At 39.6% G+C, this 20,718-nt stretch overlaps 1 protein-coding gene and 1 long non-coding RNA gene across 9 annotated transcripts in view; one reads left to right on the forward strand and one right to left on the reverse strand.

The window, feature by feature from the left end:
• The window catches only part of LOC149078238 (DNA-binding protein P3A2-like), a 247,483-nt gene that overhangs the window by 41,483 nt on the left and 185,282 nt on the right, over window positions 1–20,718 (reverse strand). For all 8 annotated transcript variants that reach the window (XM_089241841.1, XM_089241842.1, XM_089241846.1 and 5 more), the window contains 2 exons: window positions 10,423–10,587; window positions 2,675–2,833 (listed from right to left, as the gene is read on the reverse strand). In XM_089241841.1, the coding sequence (XP_089097967.1) occupies window positions 2,675–2,833; window positions 10,423–10,587 (324 nt within the window). The remainder of the gene's footprint in view (window positions 1–2,674; window positions 2,834–10,422; window positions 10,588–20,718) is intronic.
• LOC149078239 (uncharacterized) lies at window positions 19,226–20,713 on the forward strand. Its single transcript, XR_016193920.1, has 2 exons — window positions 19,226–19,667; window positions 20,434–20,713. It is a non-coding gene; the product is annotated as an uncharacterized LOC149078239 (long non-coding RNA).

A 20,718-nucleotide genomic window follows, 5' to 3' on the forward strand; every position in this document is an offset into this window, starting at 1 on the left:
AAAAATTCTACAAGTGATATTCATTCTCCCTCCAATTATTCATAATAAAAAAACCACAGACAACAAAGATTTTTCTTACAAAATTATTTATATTTGCAACAACTCTTTATTCACCTCTCGCTTAAAATGGACCAACACATACACAAATTCTTTAAAATTAAAGTTTTTCAAAATTTTCCTTCTTGTTCTTCAGTTATACTAAGAAAGAAATTGTTGCAAAATGGGAGAGAGCAAATATCAAGACATTCAACACGATGTGTGGCGATTTAGCACTCGTTATTTGGCGATTTAACACTTGGTATTTGGCAAAATTTGCAAATTAACACTCATAATTTAGCAGACTAGCTTTTTTTTTATTCATGAAATGAATTTTTTTCCATGAAACATCTGGATCTGACGCAATGACGATCGACCATAGTAACTTCTGCTGCTTGCCGTGGTGACTTTTTTCCTTTCTTTTTTGAAAACGAAACCATGGTCAGTTGTTGAGACACACCGGATTAGAGTAAACCGTCATCAGCTTTAGTATCAAGGATATGATCGAGGTATCACTGATGAAGGGCCAATAATTTGAATAAGGAGCTGCAGTTACCACAATCCAATTTTCGGGGAAAAAATCAAGAGCGGGAACTTACTGGGAGAATCCAATATGCATCTAAATTCAATTTCACTCCTCCAAATTTTGTAGAGGACTGAAAATAATCTTTCAAATTTTGCTGAACTTTCTTTTTATAAGATAAAAAATACCACTTAAAAAAATAAAAAAAAAATTAATAATATTAATAAAAAAATTTTAAATACCTCTCCTTCAAATTTTGGAGAGGAGTAAAATTACTCTTAAAAATTATTTTCCCAGGTAATTCTAAGTGCCACTATGGAAGATGGGAGGAAAGGTGGTGATGAAGTACGGAGGAATAACACGCTCTCTGGGAAATAATAGTTTCGTGGCATGCGAAAACAAAACTTTTTTTTGTGACCTTTTCCGAAAATCTGGGAATTTAATGCACTGAGCGCGTCACTGTACACACTATAGAGGAGAAATATAAGTATTTCTCTTTCTCCTCTAAGGCAGTGGTTCTCAACCTTTTCAAGCCCGCGGCCCGGTTTCCTTCATTTTTGTGAGTCGAAGGCCAGGTCAAGCACAGAACCAAAGGAAAATGAATAAGAAAAAATGAAACTGCTAATTACTCGTGGTACTGCGGTCGAGAAACACTGCACTAAGGCCGGGATTACACTATAAGTTTTTAAAAGAGCTTTTTTAAAATTTCGAAATTTCAAGCAATAAGATTATCAGTTGCATTTGCATAAATGTAATCTATGAGCTTCATTGGTAGAATTTTTCAAGTTTTATGAAAGAGATTTTATCAAACTTTTATAGTATAATCCAAGCCTAACTTACATAAAAGGCGGGTATAAAAGTATTTCGAGGAGTTTCCAAAAAAGAAAACAAGTGCTAATTTTGGTTATGTTAATTTTGGTGCAGAGTTCCCACCACTGGTAGTAGCATCATTTTCTGGCAGGAATGATAGTTAGAACTTAGCTAACTTCTTTATTTCAATTTCATTGTCAATTTTTTTGACAGCGCAACAATCTTCTTTTCCTGTTTTTCTCAGCATATAAGAAAAGGGTGTGAGGTGCTGTTAATCTCTTAGCTGCGCTGGTTGTCGGCAGAGCTGTTCCCACCCTCTACAGGGTGGCCTTGAAATCCCTATAAAGAAATCTCTTCCCCGCCACCCAGACATGCCTTGTTTTCTTTTTCCTTCTTTTTTCCAGGAACTTACTTTCATCATCAACCTTAGCAGTAAATATTTCAGAAATATTTCAGGGTGGGGGGAAAAGTTGACTTTTCTTTAGAAACAGCTGGAAGGATTTTAAGGGGCCTTAAAAAGGAAATGAAAATTAATGACTTTTTAAGCACCGTACGAACCCTGTATATTATTATTTTCAGGGCCACAACTAGGAGGGAGCAGGCAGGTCTCGTGCCCTGGGTGCTGGACCAGAAGGGGCATAAATTTCATTCTAAAACCTTACCTTTAACATTACAAGAGGGCACCAAAATGTGCACTTGCCCCGGGTGACCAAGCATCTAGTTGCGACCCTGGTTATTTTCATCTAATAATTATTTGGAAATGCTCCCATGATATGATAACTAGTATTACATAATTTTGGTTAATGAATATTTTCAATTGCCGTATTTTTCCCGTTACATTTTTTCTACTGAATATTTAAATATACTGACAAATAGCTAACACATTTGAATTTTGCACCCAAATTATGGGTTATTAGCATTTATGGGTATTAGCGTTTACCAAGTGTAAATACTTGGGAAATCAATATCATGTTCAGGACTTCTATCGAAAAAAATCTAACCTGGAACTCAGATCACTTGAAATCATGCCCCCCCCCCTCTCTTCTCAAATAAATTTTGTGATGGTGAGGTACCAATTAGCAATTAATTTACAATCCACCCTGCTCTTGCCTGTGAATAGGGACACATTTATAACTCCAAAATGATCACAGTTCTGTTCTTTAAAATTATTTTATTTGTCATAACTGTGAAGACATATCTATAAATATCAGAATAATTACGTGACTGAAAGAAAAATATTAAATTTTGTAGACATTATTAGCTGTTTGGTACATTCAATAATAAAAATATAGTAATTAAACTTACTGCACTGACTGTTCGAAGTTGTGCTTGTGTTCCATCTGGAAGAGTAACAACAGCACTGTTAGGGTCCACATGAATAAGTGACACTGTTCCATCTGCATTATTTATTGTCTGTACCACTGTTGGAGCATAGTGTGCAGTGAGAGGCTGAGCATATATTGTCTAGAAATATTCAAGCATGAAATTAAAATTAAGAGTATTAAAGAGGTTCGAATTAAAGAGCTATATGAAAGTTCATGAAAATTTTTATTAACTTTTATTCATACATATATTTCATGAGTATTCATTTTCAATGTTGCATTATAATAATTATTAGTGTAAAGGGGCCTTTTGTCTCGAAACTTGGATTATTGGGAATTCCTTTTTCCAAAGCCTTTGTTTTTGCAAGTAACACATTTTTTAAGAAAAATGAGAGCAATTTCAGTCTTAAGGAGGAGGGATTAACAGAGGGGGGGGGGGGTCTCGATTCCTAGACAGGGCTCTTCGGCTCTACACCACACATTTTTATTTGCACAGCTCTAAACACCTGTTGAGGTATATTTGTACTTCCAGAAAAACTGAGAGTACTCTTTTTCAAGTTCTATAGGAAGGTTCGTACTCAGTCATGAAATGATCAGACCAATATTACTCTCTTGGGTGAACTCCAAAGAAAACATCTCCATAAAAAGATTAAAACACTGCTTCATAGAAAGTTCAGACTCCAACATATCTTAATTCACCACATGACCACAAATTCCACCAGTCTTAACAACCTCATCATCCAAGGAAAAAAAGTTCTTTTCACAATGACAGTGAAAACTTTAGGTGATGCTCAGGGATGTCTTAAGAGTGTCATGAGCCCCCGGACCAATTGATTTTTCTGAGGCCCCACCTGGAAAATTTTCAAAAACTTCAATTAGTTCCCATTTTTGTGAGGCCCCTTCTTCTCCCCGCACAAAGCTCATGATATCACTGAAGATTATCTCATCTATAGCCATTGGATACAATAAGCCGATGCATGCACCACTTTTACCTTTTTTTTACAGTATATCCATTGGCTAAAGGTGAGATGACCGACAGTTGTAAAAATAGCGATGTGGTGGGCGAGTGGTCATAGTGACTTGCATCACAGGGTATTTGAGCTCCACCATCACCACAGTGGTGTTTCGACTGGAGTTGGTTTACCGTGGTTCAGTTCCAACTTCAACGTGCGAATGCAAGCCAATCTCCCAGTTAAAAAGTCTCGCCACAGAGAGACTAAATCTTCAGAGATAAAATCTTAAATCATTACACTTCATTCACAGATGGCAGCATTGAAAATTCAAAAACATGACACTAGATATGCACTCAGACTGTTAGGTACACATACTTAAACTTCCGTCACAACTCACTAGTAGTGATACTACCTAGTGAGTGGATATACTCACTAGTATACCCATGGCGATGGACCCGAGTTGTGCTTGGTTTGAAAAAAAAAGTTTTAACAATAGTTGTTAAACTGTTGTTGAACCCCGGGGAATCTGCCGAACCCACCTCTATCTGTTAATTTTTAAACATGTTATATATTAGTATTTGTGTAATTTTATAATAGATTTGTTATATTCTCTTCTTACCTTTCACAACCATACACGGTTGGTTAAAATCTGTGATATTTTCACTTTCCATAGACTGGAAAAATATGTGATCTTGATCACAACGCCATTTTGTTTATTGTTGTTGTGGTGCCACTTTACAATGCCAAAGTTTCTACAACATCCAATGTTATTACTCATTGGTTTTATGTATGACCGAGCCTTTCACTTGAACAAAAGATATTTACCCGGGCCACAAGCTTCCTGAAAGGACAGTTGTCCCTCGGAGCCATATAGATGCCAATTTTGTGTATGTGTTAAATTTTATGTGTGTATTTAAAAAAAAATGTTGATAACACCACTGCTGTAGTCCACCTACTTTAGTTCGCAAATGTGAGACGATTTCCGTTAAAAAAAAAAATCCCCCACTGCAAGCAGCAGAAATTCCTATGGTCAATAGTTCAGGGGGTGCAAGAGCTGCGCCAAACTGCGCTGAAATGGTTCTCTTGCTACATGGTGCGCCGAATCCCTGCGCATTTGAGCTAATTCTTGTTTGTGGTTCGCGGAGGTACCGCTAATGCACTGTAGTGCGTCAAATACCCGGAATTTAGGAAAAGAAGCGTGAAAATTTTGTTCATGGGACGCATTCTTTCCGAGACAAGGGAAAAGATACGGGGGGGGGGGGGGAGAAAAACTTCAATTTTTTTTACTTCCCACCATCTACCACAATTGCGTCATCCCGTAACTTTGAAGTAGTCCAATAATGGTCCCATATAACCCGAGGGGCTATCAAAGTCCCTGAATGAATATGCTGAAATTTTCCGATTTAGAAGAGCGTTTTTTCTCCTGCGGGTTATATACTGAAAATAACGGTAATTTCTCCGCTACAAACCTGCGTTCAAAGACAGCGTATCTACGGCTTAAATTCTCTTTATTTCCCGCAAGATTGCACCCGTGCCTTTGCGAAGAATCGAAAAGGGCCATTGGTTTACTCATTTAAATTACCGAAATTTTTCGGAGATCGTTGGGAAAAAACGGGATCTGTAAAAACTCCAGCTAAAATATTCATAGTTCTGTCGTCTAGCCACTATGCAGTCGTGTGGTTATCGTCGGCGGTTGCCGATCGTGACAATTTCACATCGCGAAAATCCGGATTTGGCAAACAGGGCCCGACTCGAGGAAAAAAATCTATCCATGCAGAACCTATTTTTGGTGCTACTGGCCATGTTTTTTTGGTCGACAAAGCTTTTTTCACCCTTTCAACTCCATTTGGCACCTCTCCTAGAGCGGTGCCCAATATGGCCGTACGGTTCGCCCCTGCATTGGTGGGGGACAGGCATGCTCTTAACAATAGTCAAAGGAAGGAGTTTATACTAGGAGCATGCTCATTTTTTATATATACATAACTTCTGTGAGATACCAATTATATATAAATGTCCTACCTTTCCAAAACATGTTGGAGAGAATGAAATATTTGCATCCTCTCTTGTTTTTCACACTCTCTTTCCTTCATTGCTGTACATTACTCTTTCACGTATTGCTAGGATGTATCGCCCACAGAACTATCAATTATGAGTGATGGATGCGTTACACCACAATGCGAAGAATTACAAGAAGTGAAATCAGTTCAGAGAATAGATAGATATTGGGCAGACATATTCAAACTTTGTAACCTTGAAAGCAGCACGAAGTTCAAAATTTTGCCAGTTTTTATGAAGGCTTTTTTATCTTTAGCACATGGTAATGCAGACAGTGAAAGAGAGTTCAGTGTTAACAAAAGTCTTCTTGAAAAGTGAAAAATCTGTCCCTCTAATGCTTTAAAAGAATAAGACACACAAAATCTTATGTTCAAGGGCATGAAAAAATTCGAAAAAATTTGTCATTGAGATGCTGAACTCTTCTTAAAGCGACTCGTGATTCGTATAGAAAATATTGTAACAGGATTCAGGCTGAGAAAAACAGCAGAAAAAAAACATTTTTAATTTATTAACATGCTATTATGTTGAGAAATTGTTTAAGCAAATAAGGTATTTATATTTTTCTCATTTTTTGCATTTCGCTTTTAAATTTAATCATTTCTTTAAATTCTGTGAGAAGCTAGCTTTTTTCACGGAAACCCTTATTATATTCTATATGCACTTTTTTTGCCATATCAGGATGATTAAGATTTTGGTGTTCAAGCAGCAGAAATTCTTGCTGTCTAGGTTTTCAGTATGCATGGTGCTTAATCTAAAAAGAGTCTAATAATTTTTATTCGTCATTTCTGTAATTCAGTTTTTAATAGTGACATATAAGATACTTCAGAAAAATTTTAAATAGGCTTTAATTTGTGAAGTAAATTTATTTTGAATTTATTCGTTCCAACCATTTTTGGCAAAACTTTTGGCATTTCATGGAAAAATTACTCCTTATATTGCAGATACAGTTCGTGTTTAGTTCTGCTCCATTTTCAAAATTTCTGCTCCAAAAATGAAAGTTTCTGCTCCAAAATGGATGAGGGGCACTTGCACCCCTGTTTCAGTTATGCATGTTTTGATAGTGACATAAGATAATTCAGAAAAATTTATTTAGAATTATTTTTTTCACCCATTTTTGGCAAAACTTATGGCATTTCACAGAAAAATTACTCCTTATATTGCAGATATAGTTTGTTTTTAGTTCTGCTCCATTTTCAAAATTTCTGCTCCAAAAATGAAATTTGCTGCTCCAAAATGGATGAGGGGCACTTGCACCCCTGATAGTTATTGTATCTGATCTAGACGATTTGTGAAATTGTGTGCCTCAGCCAACCAACAAAAAGACAGATGCATCCGTGCCAAAAACTTCATCCCTTGTTCCGAAAAGCATCCTGAAAAAGACAACGACCAGCAGAAATATTTGGGAAAACAGTCTACGTTCATCAAAGCACGTGACTTTTAAAATATAATTTCTTTTTCTCTTCTGTCCTCGTCCTTCGGACTGCGAGGGGGGTACTGTAGTGCTGCCTACATGATGGCGCTGGCGTATCTTTCCAGCTTGTATAATTATTAGTCTATTTTCTGCTGGTTGGATCACAATACAAATCGGGAGTAAAAGGCGTCTGGCTCAGTTTGTTGATGGTTGATGTTGTCCTACTCACCGACGCACGTGTCTGTGTCTTGCCATGCACAGGCCACATTTTCTCTACCAGCATTCCCGTTTGTATTGTGTAAATATTATCAGGTGTAAATATGTAAACGAAAACATTTCATAAATCAACTAAAAGTATAATAAAAATAAATCACTTGAAAATAAACTAATTAATTTAAATGTACATATAAAATAATACTCATTATTTACTCTATAATTACTAAATATTTAGGTTTAAACAGCATCTGTATAAAATTTCACCCCATACTGTGTTCATCTGAAATGACAAGATTCTTGTTCTTTTTTGACCTTCCCTGAAATTTTCAATGGGGGCGTCAATACCTGTCGTGTCAGGTTCAGTTTGTACATTGTCATCTATATTTACCAGGTGAACAAGTATGAAATGCAGATTTTTTTTCAAAACAAACACGTTAAATTCGGAAGAATGATAAAAAATGCTTTATTCAAAATATGCTCCATTGCTTGTTATACATTTCCCCCATCTTTCCTGAAATTTGTGAATACCACGCCAGTAAAAATCTTCCCTTTTTGCTGCAAACTATTCATCAAGCTATTTTTTCACATCTTCATACGAACCAAAGCACTGCCCAGAAAGTGCGTGACCCATCAATACAAACAAGTGGTAATCGGAAGGAGCCAAGTTTGGTGAGCAAGCCGCATAGGGTAGAACTTCCAGCTGAGTGCTTCCAACGTGCCGCTTTTGCCGTATGTGATGGAGCATTGCACATTGACCATTGAACATTGTCAAGGAGGCTTTCACATTGTCGTGGGGCATTGCGATTGGAAACAGCTTGTTGACTAACGCCCAATTGCTCTGCGAGTTGTTTTTGTGTCTGTGTAGTATCATTTTTGTCCAACAATGCTTCTAATTCCACATCTTTTTTTTTTTGGCGGTTTTCCATGTTCCTTGTCTGCAACAACGAAGTCGCCACTTTTGAAACACTGAAACCTTCATTCACACGTATCTTGCAATGGAGAATGTTCACCATAAGCTTCTCGAAGTAATCAGTATGATTCAGCAGCAGTTTTCTTCAAATGAAAAAAAAAAAAAAAAATTTATGTCCGCGAATGGTCTTTGTTCAGTATAACTTTCGACATATTGAACACAACAATACAACACTATGCACACACTTTTCCAATTTATCACTCGTGCGCATCTGACACTTGTTGATGACACAACAAAATGGCGCAGTGTCATCATCTTTATAGTCGTCATCAAACTCAAATATCTAATTAATTGTGCAATATAATGTAAATGTTCTGCAAAGTGTTTTACCTCTATGCCGTTGGTGGGTCCTAGGACCATCTCACTGTCTATAATGTCATGAGCTTATACAATGTGCAATAGGCCTAAGAGTTGTGGATCCTGGCCAGATCTCCAATTTGTTGTGTTTGGTTGCCAGATTCTGTGTTATATTTTTTACAATATTTCCTTTTCCTCTCATGAGGTCATGTAAATTAGACGGAAGCTCAATACCGCACCTTCAATCTTGTGATTGGTTCTTTCATGAAGCATTGTGGGTAGCTTCTGTATAAAAACCAGACAGAGATCTGCATGAACTACTACATCTTCCGACTAACTTCCTGTCTTTATTACTAAGGCGTCACGCCCTGTTGAGGTGTGAGCCAGATTGTCTCCTAGTTAAAACAATGTGCTAAATTTTGGAAAGGTGTGCCTTTAGCACCACACCCGTCTCATCACTTGGCTTAATGTGATAGTCCAACCCCGTCGCCTACAGATTGATGAGTGGCCAGACCGGCTACTCTTGGACGTCCACCTCCAGTTTCCTACGCAGTGGCTGACCTGTAGCCTCAACGCATGTTTCAAGACACAAAACCGTCTGAACCTGGTGTCGGGGTGTCTTCTGCCGTGATGTAAAGAAGACCACTAGGTGCCTGAGACATCTTGGACTGTCTTGTGGACAATGTGAACTAATACGCGAATACCTGGACAATACAATGAGACAATAAAACAGAATGCTCTCACCAATGTCTGAGAGAAAAGGCTAATTGTGACAATTGTTTGTTAAAATGTTATACTAATAATTAATAGTCACTAGAATAAATAATTATATTTTAACTAAAGTCTTGTTCCATCTATTATTGTCATGCATTCAATGATGACTGAGATAAAATTGATAAAGAACCAGGGAATGAAAGACAAATGTTGCATTTAAATATGGTGGCTCAACCGGGATGACAGCATAAACCTACGTTGCATTTAAATATTGGGGCTCAACCAGGATGACAGCATAAGCCTACGTTGCACTGAGACATTACTGGACGACCCTCCAGTCCTTGGTCAGGGTATTGCAATTCCTGAAGGATAAGAACAATCTCAGACTGATGTAGCCCTCCTTGTTTCTCCGAATGTGTTTCAGCAGAAAGCTGTTCTTCATGATGTTGAAGTCTGTGAAGTAGCTCTCGTGTGGATATGATCCTCTCTTCAAGTTCTATCTCGATTTCATCAAAAAAATGTGGACTTGATCCTTACTTTCCCCTTGCCTTCACTGTCATCGATTCAACCAAATTCAATCAAACAACCGAGATCTGGGCTTCAGAATCGACTGTGACTCTTATTGTCTTCTGACCACATTTCAAACTCACGGTCTGTGGTGTGTCAATGTTTGCACCAACACAAGCTGCTGGCACCGTGATACGTGCTGTTAGGACTGTGATTTCTTCAGTTGTGTCCCCCTCTTCTGCCTGGATAGAGTGCGCCTGGGCCCTGCTCAATGGCTTCTGCTGATCTCTTGCAAAACCTTGCTATATGGCCTTCCGCTCCACACATATAACAAGTGACTCTCTGTCTGGTATTCTAATCCATTGTCCCCTTAGACGGGAAGGACTCACTCTGAAGTCTCTGGTTTCCACTGGCTTTCCATTTTGGACTTTTAATTCTAAATGACTTTTACTTAAAAATATTTCATTTCATTATTTAAAAAAATTTAAAAAGACCTTGGAATTTTAAACAAAATTTTCAAAATCATGTTAGGTACGGGATATCTAATATCAATGTGTGAATTTTTATATGAACATTTTGATAAACTGAGGAAAAAAACAACAGCTTACACCCTGAGATGCTAAACCTGAATCAATGGAAGTATTCTGATTTTGCAAGAGACACTTTGTCTTCTCTTTTTCTTCATCACTTGTAAAAGCGGGGAGTAAATCTTCTCGCCCATGATATTTATAGCAATTGATAACAATTTGTCGTAGAGCATGGGTCCAAGAAACCTATAAAATGTCAAAAGCAAACATCATAAAAATGTAAGACCTTACAAAGGAAATTGATTCAGTATTAATTGATATTTAATTAACACGACAAATACAGAACACAAATACACACTGCATTCTGATATTAACCCAGGGGATCATACGATTTGTCCAAGGTTCATTAATACATAATAATTACTTGGCAACAGACCAACCAGGTAAAACCGCACTCGTATCATGACTTGGGTACATAAAAATTAATATTTGCTATGTTTGCACATTGAGAAATTGATGTCATTAATTTGTAATGGTAAATTTTTCATGCTCATTTGAAATTTCAACTTTATCAGATTATAAAACACAAATACAGTGAAAAAAAGAATAAAAAAAGACAGGTTATACAAATACAACGCTGCAACAGGCAAAATGCCCGACGAGGTGGCTGATAAAAAGATGCCCATAAAAATATGGATGTCATATATTTAAAAAAAAAAACAGCAACCCAATTGAAAATACAATTAACAAAAACTATAAACAATATATACGCGTGATAAAATATTATACAATGCCCATAAAGAATACTTATGGTTGTCTGATTCTAAGTAAGGATAGCTTTTTGATTTACCCCAACATGTTTATCATATTTCTTTTTGAGAGTGTCAATTGTGTTACAATTTACTACCTCCGGGCGTAAGCTATTCCATTTATTAACAACCCTATTAGAGAAAAATTCCCTGCGACACAATAGCCTTGCATTGTCCCTCACCAATCGATATTGGTGTCCCTTTGTAAAAGCAGTTGATTGGCGGTGTATCCATCCCATTGAAAATTTTGAACACTTCGATCATATCTCCTCGACACCTGCGTTCATACGTATTCAAAAAATGAAGTCTCTTTATAACTCAAGCCCCGTGTGACAAGGACACACGTAGCTCTTCTCTGCAACCCTTCAACCAAGTGCATGTCCCATAATCAGATCATTCAAGTGATTTGTGGCACATTTCCAGATGACTGAAGCGGCGCGCGACACACTTTCAGACCATCTGAATGACTCGCAGCACATTTCAACTTAACTCAACCTTTTGAAGAGTGTGGGTTGACTTCATTGATTTAAAAACGTGTCACGGGCCACTTGATTAAGTGATCTAGAACAGCACCGCAGGTTGTGTGATCTGGAAATGTGCAGCGGGCCACTTGAGTGATTGGAAAATTCGCCTCGGGTCACTCAATTGAAATGAGAATTCGCCGAGACCCACTTGAGTGATCTGGAAATGTGCAGCGAGCCACTCAATTTATTTGTAAGTGTTCCGGGGCCACTTGAGGCAGGTCGTATTTAGGACATGGGTTGAGTACATATGCTTTAAAATAAGGGGCTGTTTAAATATGGTCAGCAAATTTTTAGCCATTTTTGATCCCCTCCTTGGAAGAAAAAGTCAGCAAAACTGACCCTTCCCATCAGCAAAATTTCGTCAGCGCTCTGCCCCCTTCCTCCTAACGCATATTGGTGAGATCAGAGACGCACAGGGGTGGAATCTGGGTTGGGGGCTCGTGGTCCCCCCCACAGACGATCAAAAATTTATTTTTTAATGCAAAGATATTTTTTAAAAGAATTAAAATTTCAAAAGAAAATACCTTCATATGTTATTATAATCACTTTCTGTCAATTTCAATGCTATTTGAAGGCTAAAAACTCAAAATTACTCAAGAAATTCATTGCAACCCTACCTCTGAGCCTTTGGTAATCCTTGACCGCAGTAAACATTTGGCTTGTGCAGACCAAATGTGGCACTGGGGTTATAATATGGCCTGTCCTTCTCAAACCTAATTTTGTGAAATTGAACCAAGTGTCACATTTAGAGATCTCTTGAGTGACATGTGACACAGTTTTAAAGCATTGGTGCAGCCACCAGGGCAGTGCTACATCACTCAAGTCATCCGCGGCACATTCCCAGATTACTTAAGTGATCCGCGGCATAATCACTTGAATGGCACAGAGCACTTAAGTGGTCTGCGACAAATTCCCAGATCACTTGCATCCGCTAAGTATTTGGAGACCACTACTGTGGCTCTGTAGGGAACTCAATAGAAAGAACGTTAGTTCAGGTACCCACAAACTAGTGAAAAGTTTTATTCCTTTTTTCACGCACCGAGTAAGACGGCATTAAGAATATTTCATATTTTTATAAAGGGTGGTTGATGACGTAAGCATCATCTAACCCCCCACCCCCGGCATCACAAGTCAGCAAATTGGAAATCCCCCATCGATGCTGACGTAATACTTAAATAACCCCTACCATAAAAGTACCCGAAAGTTATTTTCTGCAGGTTAAAAAAAAAAAGTGGGTTCTGTCTTCCCCCCCCCCCCTTCCTGTAAAACCAGACGTGGCTCAGGCTCTGTCACCTAAAGAAGCAGGTTTTCTGTGCTGCATGCAACGTGAATCATCCAGCGCAACACGCCGTCCATTCACCAATAAGAAAAGCAGTACGACTGTTTTCCGACAGTGCGTAATATGCCTCACGACAGCGCTTTATGACGGCGTGATTGGCCGACTGCTTCTGGAGGAGTTGCACCGTATGTCTTTATCTGCCAATGAACAAAACAGTTTCGAACAACTATTCATTTCTATTATTACAAATTAAAACATTAGTTAAGACATCTTTGGGTTATGAGGTTGTGTGATTTGGATAAAATGATGGATTCAGGATAATTGATTAATTTCTTAAAATAATTATTTATTTACAACACGAAACATAAGACGAAATAAAAAATCTACGGAGCGACATGTTAAGCTCTTGATGGTTTGATCGCTTCTCTTGCGATTTCCCGCGTGACAATCCAATGGCGTCGGCTTTACAAGTGCCGCCATCTGTGAGATAAAATACAAATCGAATCTCACCACATGAGTTTCCCCCCAGTGAAGGAACATGGTGAGAGAACGATAAATGAGATACAAAATGAAAATGTGATACAAAAAATTATTCATAAGATGCAGAATAATAGATGTGCAAGACATAATACAATGATGCAGGAAATCATGTGCAATAAGTATACACTTAAAAAAAAATATGATGCAAAATGTACAATTAAATGCAGAAAATTCAATAAGCTGTACAAAATATATATCGGATGCATAATATAAATGAGATGCATGAAATACAAGATGCAAAAAAATATTATGATGCACAATTCGAAACAAAATTAATTTCGGTTATCAGCCTAGGACTGAATTTGACTTTTCTGCCAGACCTAGTGACATATGGTTGTACTGGCACAGTGTCATTTTTCTTTTCTTCGAGCTTGTTTTTGTCAAGTTCCACACAGACATCGCTAAAGATAAATGCGGGTTTCACTCTGTCAAGTGAAACACAGGTCTTTCTCCCATTTATATTTAAAGTGATATTTTTTTCATTACGAGAAATCACTTCATGGGGTCCAGTATATGGTTGTGTCAAAGGTGGTGTGATCTTGTCAATTCGAAGAAACACATGTGAGCAAGTTTGCAGTTGAGGATGCACATAAATTTTGGATTGACCATGAGGTGATGTTTTGCATGGTTTGATACTATTCATACGCTCTCTGAGCTGTTGTACGTATGTGTATGTTGATGAGAGCTGACCGGGTGTATCCGTGCAGAGATCTGCAGGTAATCTCAAAGATGTACCAAAAACTAACTCTGCACTAGAGGCTTTGATATCCGGCTTGACGGCTGCCCTGAGACCAAGTAAGATGGCTGGCAATGTGACGGTCCACTTTGGATTCTCATGTGCCTTCAATGAGCTTTTTAAGACACAGTGGAACCGTTCGACCATGCCATTGGCCTGTGGATGGTAAGCAGTGGTACGAATCCTGCTAGTGCCAAGCAGGTTGATCAGTTCTCTGAAGAGTGATGATTCGAACTGCCGTCCTTGATCGGTTGTTATGGTTGATGGACATCCATAACGGGAAATCCAACCATCGAACAAGGCACGACAAACTGTGTCTGCTGTGATGTCTGCTACAGGTATGACTTCCGGCCATCTGGTGTAGCGATCAATTACTGTTAAACAGTATGTCTTTCCTTCTGAAGGAGGCAGAGGTCCAACCAGATCGATATGAATATGAGAAAATCTTGCATCGGGTGTTGCAAAGGTGCCTAAAGGTGTTTTGGTATGCTTATGAACCTTTGAGCGTTGGCACTCATTGCAACACTTTACCCAATCTTTGATGTTCCTTCTCATGTTAGGCCAAACGTATCTTGCAGATATTAGCTGAGTAGATGATGTTACACCTGCATGAGCAAGATTGTGGAAATGATGAAAAATAGTCTTGCGGAAGCTCGCTGGAACAAATGGTCTTGGTGAGCCTGTAGACACATCACATACCAGTTCTGTTGCGGTAAATGGACTTGGCATTGACTTGAAAGTCAGTGAACTAGAGTTGTCTTGCTGTAACTGTTTTAATTCAGGATCCTCTCGTTGAGCAGTTGCAAAAAGGTCAAAATCCAGGAATGGTGATTTGGAAATCGAGTTGATTTCTATTCTTGAAAGAGCGTCAGCTACCACATTATCTGCACCTTTAGTATGACGAACATCAGTGCTGAATTGCGAGATGAAGTCGAGGTGTCGCCATTGACGTGGGCTGCATTTATCAGGATTTTGCTTGAAGGCGAAGACGAGAGGTTTCTGATCGGTGAAAATTATGAACTCACGGCCGTCTAGCATGTGCCGGAATCTTTTGACAGCAGTGTACATTGCTAACAGTTCTCGGTCGTAAGTGGAGAACTTCTGTTGACTCTTTGTCAGTTTCATGGACAGGAATGCAATGGGTTCCCATCCCTTTCCATTTGATTGCATTAGCGAACCACCGACTGCTAAATCACTGGCGTCAACCCAAAGACTTAGCTTGGCACCAGGAATTGGATGGTGAAGTAATGTTGCACCCGCTAAAGCTTGCTTCGCATCGATGAATGCTTGCTCGGCTGGATCAGTCCACTGAAGGATATCAGCTGGCTTGGTTTGAGTGGCTCTTTTGGATTTCTTTTTGTTTTTTATTCCCTCCAAAAACTTGTGTAGAGGTGTTAAGATGTGTGCAGCTCTGGGCACAAAACGACGATAAAAGTTGAAGAGACCAAGAAAACGTCGTAATTGAGTGATGGTGTTTGGCTTAGGAAAGTTCAGGATGCAATCAACACGATCTGTTAAAGGCTCGATGCCAGATCCAGAAACTTTGTAACCCAAAAATTCAATTGATGAAACACCAAATACACATTTAGAGGGCTTGATGCTGAGGCCATATATTTGCAGACGTTCGAATAACAACCGAAGATGTTCGATGTGCTCTTCTGGTGATTTCGAGGCAAGTATGTCATCAACAAAGGCATATACAAATGGAAGTCCACGAGTGACCTCGTCAATAAACCTTTGGAATGTGGCTGCAGCGTTGCAAAGGCCAAATTGCATTCGAGTGCTCTCGAACAACCCAAACGGTGTGATAATAGCACTTTTATGGACATCTTCCGGATGTATAGGAATCTGATGATAGGCCCTAATGAGATCTATATGGGAAAAGATTTTACTACCATGCAATTCAGATGTAAAGTCCAGAACATTTGGAACACTGTACCGGTCTTTCACAGTCTGTGCATTTAAAGCTCGGTAATCACCAACTGGACGCCATTCATCACTGTCCTTTTTCGGGACCAAGTGCAGAGGTGATGCATAGCAGCTGTTAGATGGTCGTAAATGGCCGAGGTCAAGCATCTGCTGAAATTCTTGCTTCACGATTTTCAATCGATCAGGAGCTAGACGTCTTGGTTTGGCATGCACAGGTGGACCAACAGTCTCAATATGATGCACGACAGAGTGTTTCACAGGTTGTCCTGGTTGTGGTGGTTTGATGATGTCGGGAAACCTGAGAAGGCTGTGGTAGATGGTGTCACCTTCGATGAGTTTGATTGAGTGAACTTCTGCAATGTGAAGATCACAGTCAGTATTGAGTTTTGTTGTCCTATCCAGCAAACATCGTCGTCGGAGATCCGGAACAAGATCAAAGTTGAACAGAAAGTCTGCCCCAATGATGGGTGTGGAAACATTAGCCAGTAGGAAAGTCCAAGTGAAATTACGACGGAGATTGAAATCTAATGTCACCCTCTTTTGACCATAAACACTAATGGATGAAGCATTAGCAGCAGAGAGCTTCATAGTGGCGTCGCGGCGTCGTTGTGATGCCGGAAGGATAGAAACATCGGATCCAGTGTCAATCAGGAATCGAATTTTGGAATTTCTGTCCATGGTAAAAAGGCGACGAGATGCCTGTGGCAAGGAGCATGTCGCGATTACTCCTCGCCCGCCCCGTTTTTTTGAAACTTGCACGGCGACTCGCACTTTTTGGCGTTGTTGCCGAATTTGTTGTGATACCAGCAGTTTTCCGATCGTGGATGCGGACTGCGCGCACGTGAGGTACGTTGGCGAGAGTTGCTACGCGAACGCAGGACGTTTTTCAACTCGCGGCGTAACTGAGCCACTTCGTCCCGAAGTTGCGCGACGGAATCCGGCTGTTGCGGTTTCTCAACTGCGTCAACATGCTGAGGGTTCACTTCATGAATTTTGTCGGCGAGTTGAGCAGCTTTCTCGAGAACGAGTGGAGTGACAGCAGCGAGAATGGACTGAGTTGATGCCGGTAGGTGTTGGAGAAAAAGCTCCATCAGCAATTCGTCGGAGACAGAATGCGATTCCGCTCGTCGTCGCAATTCGCGGAGAATGTCGGATGGTTTCCGATCTCCCAATGACCCGCATGTTAAGAGCTTTCGAAGTTGAGTGGACGACGACTCGCTCGACCGTTTAATCAGTTCCGATTTCAGCCTTTCATACGGATCCGTGGCCGGTGGATTAACGAGAATGTCCCGGACAAGAGCAGCACTCTCCGGAGGCAGATTCGCGACAACATAGTTGTACTTTGTGACAGATTCGGTTATCGGTTTCGGAACAGCGAGAGCGAAAGTGCTTTCACACATGATAAACCACAGCGCTGGATCATGGTGGTTAAAAAGTGGTACCTGAACGGCACTTACTTCCATGATGGAAATCCAGGAAAAGTGATGTCAAGTTCCGGAAAGCGAAAGTTCACTCACGGGAAACACCAGTAGATTGCCTCGTGCTGCAGTGAAGAAACTGGAACTTATTTGAAGTCCGCGGTCACCATACTGTGGGTTATGAGGTTGCGTGATTTGGATAAAATGATGGATTCAGGATAATTGATTAATTTCTTAAAATAATTATTTATTTACAACACGAAACATAAGACGAAATAAAAAATCTACGGAGCGACATGTTAAGCTCTTGATGGTTTGATCGCTTCTCTTGCGATTTCCCGCGTGACAATCCAATGGCGTCGGCTTTACAAGTGCCGCCATCTGTGAGATAAAATACAAATCGAATCACACCACACATCAATTCAAGGGCAAACCCTTCACTAGTAGGAAAATCGCAAAGTATACTTATGGTGAAGCGACTAGGGCGGAAGTGACACTGAGCTACGGTCTTCAAGAAACGATGCTTGACCACAGATGTCAGTAGAATCACAGAGTTCGTCGACGAGGCGGCGGAATCGGATCACGGACGTCGACAGAACCACACTTGGTCTTCACCGATCAGGCAGTAGAAGTCAGATGACGGATATCGTGACGAACCCAGGGCGTTGATGAGGCGATATTAGATCACGAACACCGGTAGAACCGCACAAGGTATTCAGGGATCAAGTGGTGGAGTCCAGTTAACGGATATCTCGACAAACCCAGGGCGTTGACGAAGGGGCGTCATTAGATCGCGGACATCGGCGTGCTACAAGTGGATTTCGGCGTTCAAGCGGTGGAGTCCGATGGTGGACGCCGTGACGAAAGGGTAGCATCAGATTGCAGCGTCATACGCGGAAACTATCAGATCACTGCTATTGACCATGCCAGTCAACGCCAGATCGCAGTCGGCAAGATCTACGAAGGCATTAAGATCGAGAACGGACACCAGCAGACATCCCTGAACGGCATTCTTGAAGAGCAACTGACGGGAACATCGGACCCGCCGAATTGTTCGGATGATTAGCGAATCTAGCGCTACATGAGACTGAAGGCCGATTTGAAGCACGGACGTGATTGTATATAGCTCTCAAATCACTAAACATGCAAATGAGGAGTAACGCACATGCGCCCCCATGGGCATCGGCGTTCCAAGCGGCAAGTTCGGAAACTAGTTTCTTTTCTTCCTAAAACAGTTCGTGACACGTCGGCACCGAAAACGTCCGTAAGTAACAAAAGTTTGTTTAGTCGACAGAAAATAATTACAAACATAAAGTATTTGATAGACATAACACAAACTCAACAATAAAACATAACACATGCACTACCATTACATAAGGGGTAAAGGTCAAGCGAGCGTCAACAAGGCCATGTTACATATTCAATTGCGTCGTACGCCGCGCGTTTTGGATGCTCTCTTCACTCTTGTGTTTTCTTTCCCTTCCCTTCAAACCGGAGCGTGCAACCAATAGAGTAGCTGACGTCAGGGTCATATACTATATAGCCGTCCTGGGGCTCGACCATCTACTTGTCGTTCATAACAACCTGTCCCTCGCTGAAGGACAATTCTGAAAGATAAGCTGAAGGACAAAATTCTCAGCGACAATTCTGAGCGACCATTTTCCACTCGTTGAAGATTGTCGTTCAGACCACGTGATACGATAAGTACGCGAAAATGCTTCTTCGAGAGTAATTCATCTTCTGACCAATCAGCGCTATGTTAAGGGAATACAACAACTACTATGTTTTTTATTTTAATTGTTCTTCCTGCCGGTGGCAACAGAAACATTCTGTTTATTTACTTTCTGTCCCTTCCGTGTGTTTTTTTTCCCTATCGCAATGAATGGTGCTCAACCCAAGCGATGCTCCAAGACTATCGCCGCTTAGTATGAGGTGATGATAATTTTTTTGGAGAAACGCCTTGCTTTAATTGAGGGGAAGCTGTCCTCTGACCTCACAAGTCACGACAAAAATACAACATGGTCACGGCTGGCGACAAAATTAAATGCCATTCCGTATGGTCCCAGCAAAGATGGGAAGGATTGGAAAAAGGTGAGTACTTCCAAGTTTGTTGAATTTTACCTTGTAATTTATGAAATATAGTTAATTTATTAAATATGTTTCATTTATAAAACCAACAGTTTTGTTTCCTGCTGATGTTAGAAAAATTACAGAAATGAAATAAGGAAATATTGCATTTAATCGCTTAAACTAAATTTTTTTTTTTATCAACATCTCTCAAAGGAAAAAAAATCTAATGTAATTGTTTTTTATGTGGTTTATATAAAAAATGGTAGAATGTTACAAAAATTAACAGCGGTCCAAACAGGCCTTTTTGAATCTGATTTTTGAAGGTTGAATTAATGTGGCAGTTATGCATAGGATGATTATTTAAACCACAACATTTCATTTTGTGTAGACATGGACTCACTACAAGAGTACTGTGAAAAAAAATGTGAAATTCGCTTCATCCAATGTCACATTTTCTCACAAGCGAAGAGCTTCTTTACATTGTGATCTCATTAAATTTAACTTTTTGGATACTGTACCTATTACCTCTGGCATACAGAAATGTTTCACACATTTCCAATTGAGTTTTGTGGTCTTCCAGTTAGTGCCGTCTTAATGCATAAGGCCCCCCCCCCCATCAGGTTTGAGACTGCCCTGTATTTTCAGAAACTTATAACACATACAGTTGTGACATGATGGCATTGGGTTGTATCATTATTGCATATAACTGTCTGAAAGTTTGATGCATAATGGATATGATTATGAGGTATTATTTGCTAAATCTCCTTCACTTGAATACACATTTCAGGTCCTGTTGATGTATCCCTTACTGTTCCTTCCCATCAAGAGGAAACAGCCTCAGCTTCATTGAACAGGACAACACAACGAAGAAGAAAAAAAAAAAGAAAAAAGGATGCTATAGAAGAGCTCATACAGGCACAGGAGGAAACTGCAATAACCTTCAAAGAAGTACCCACTTCTATAAACAATCTTTCATCACAGTCATGTAACATGTTTAAAGATTTTATGGAAGTATATAAGAAAAATTAAAATTGTGATTTTTCCTTTTTATTGCTGTATTTCATTTAGATAG

This window comes from Pholcus phalangioides, unplaced genomic scaffold (assembly GCF_987345545.1).
Source record: "Pholcus phalangioides strain wild (caught in Gottingen) unplaced genomic scaffold, Ppha-v1.0 ptg000014l_1, whole genome shotgun sequence".
NCBI classification, from domain to species: domain Eukaryota; kingdom Metazoa; phylum Arthropoda; class Arachnida; order Araneae; family Pholcidae; genus Pholcus; species Pholcus phalangioides.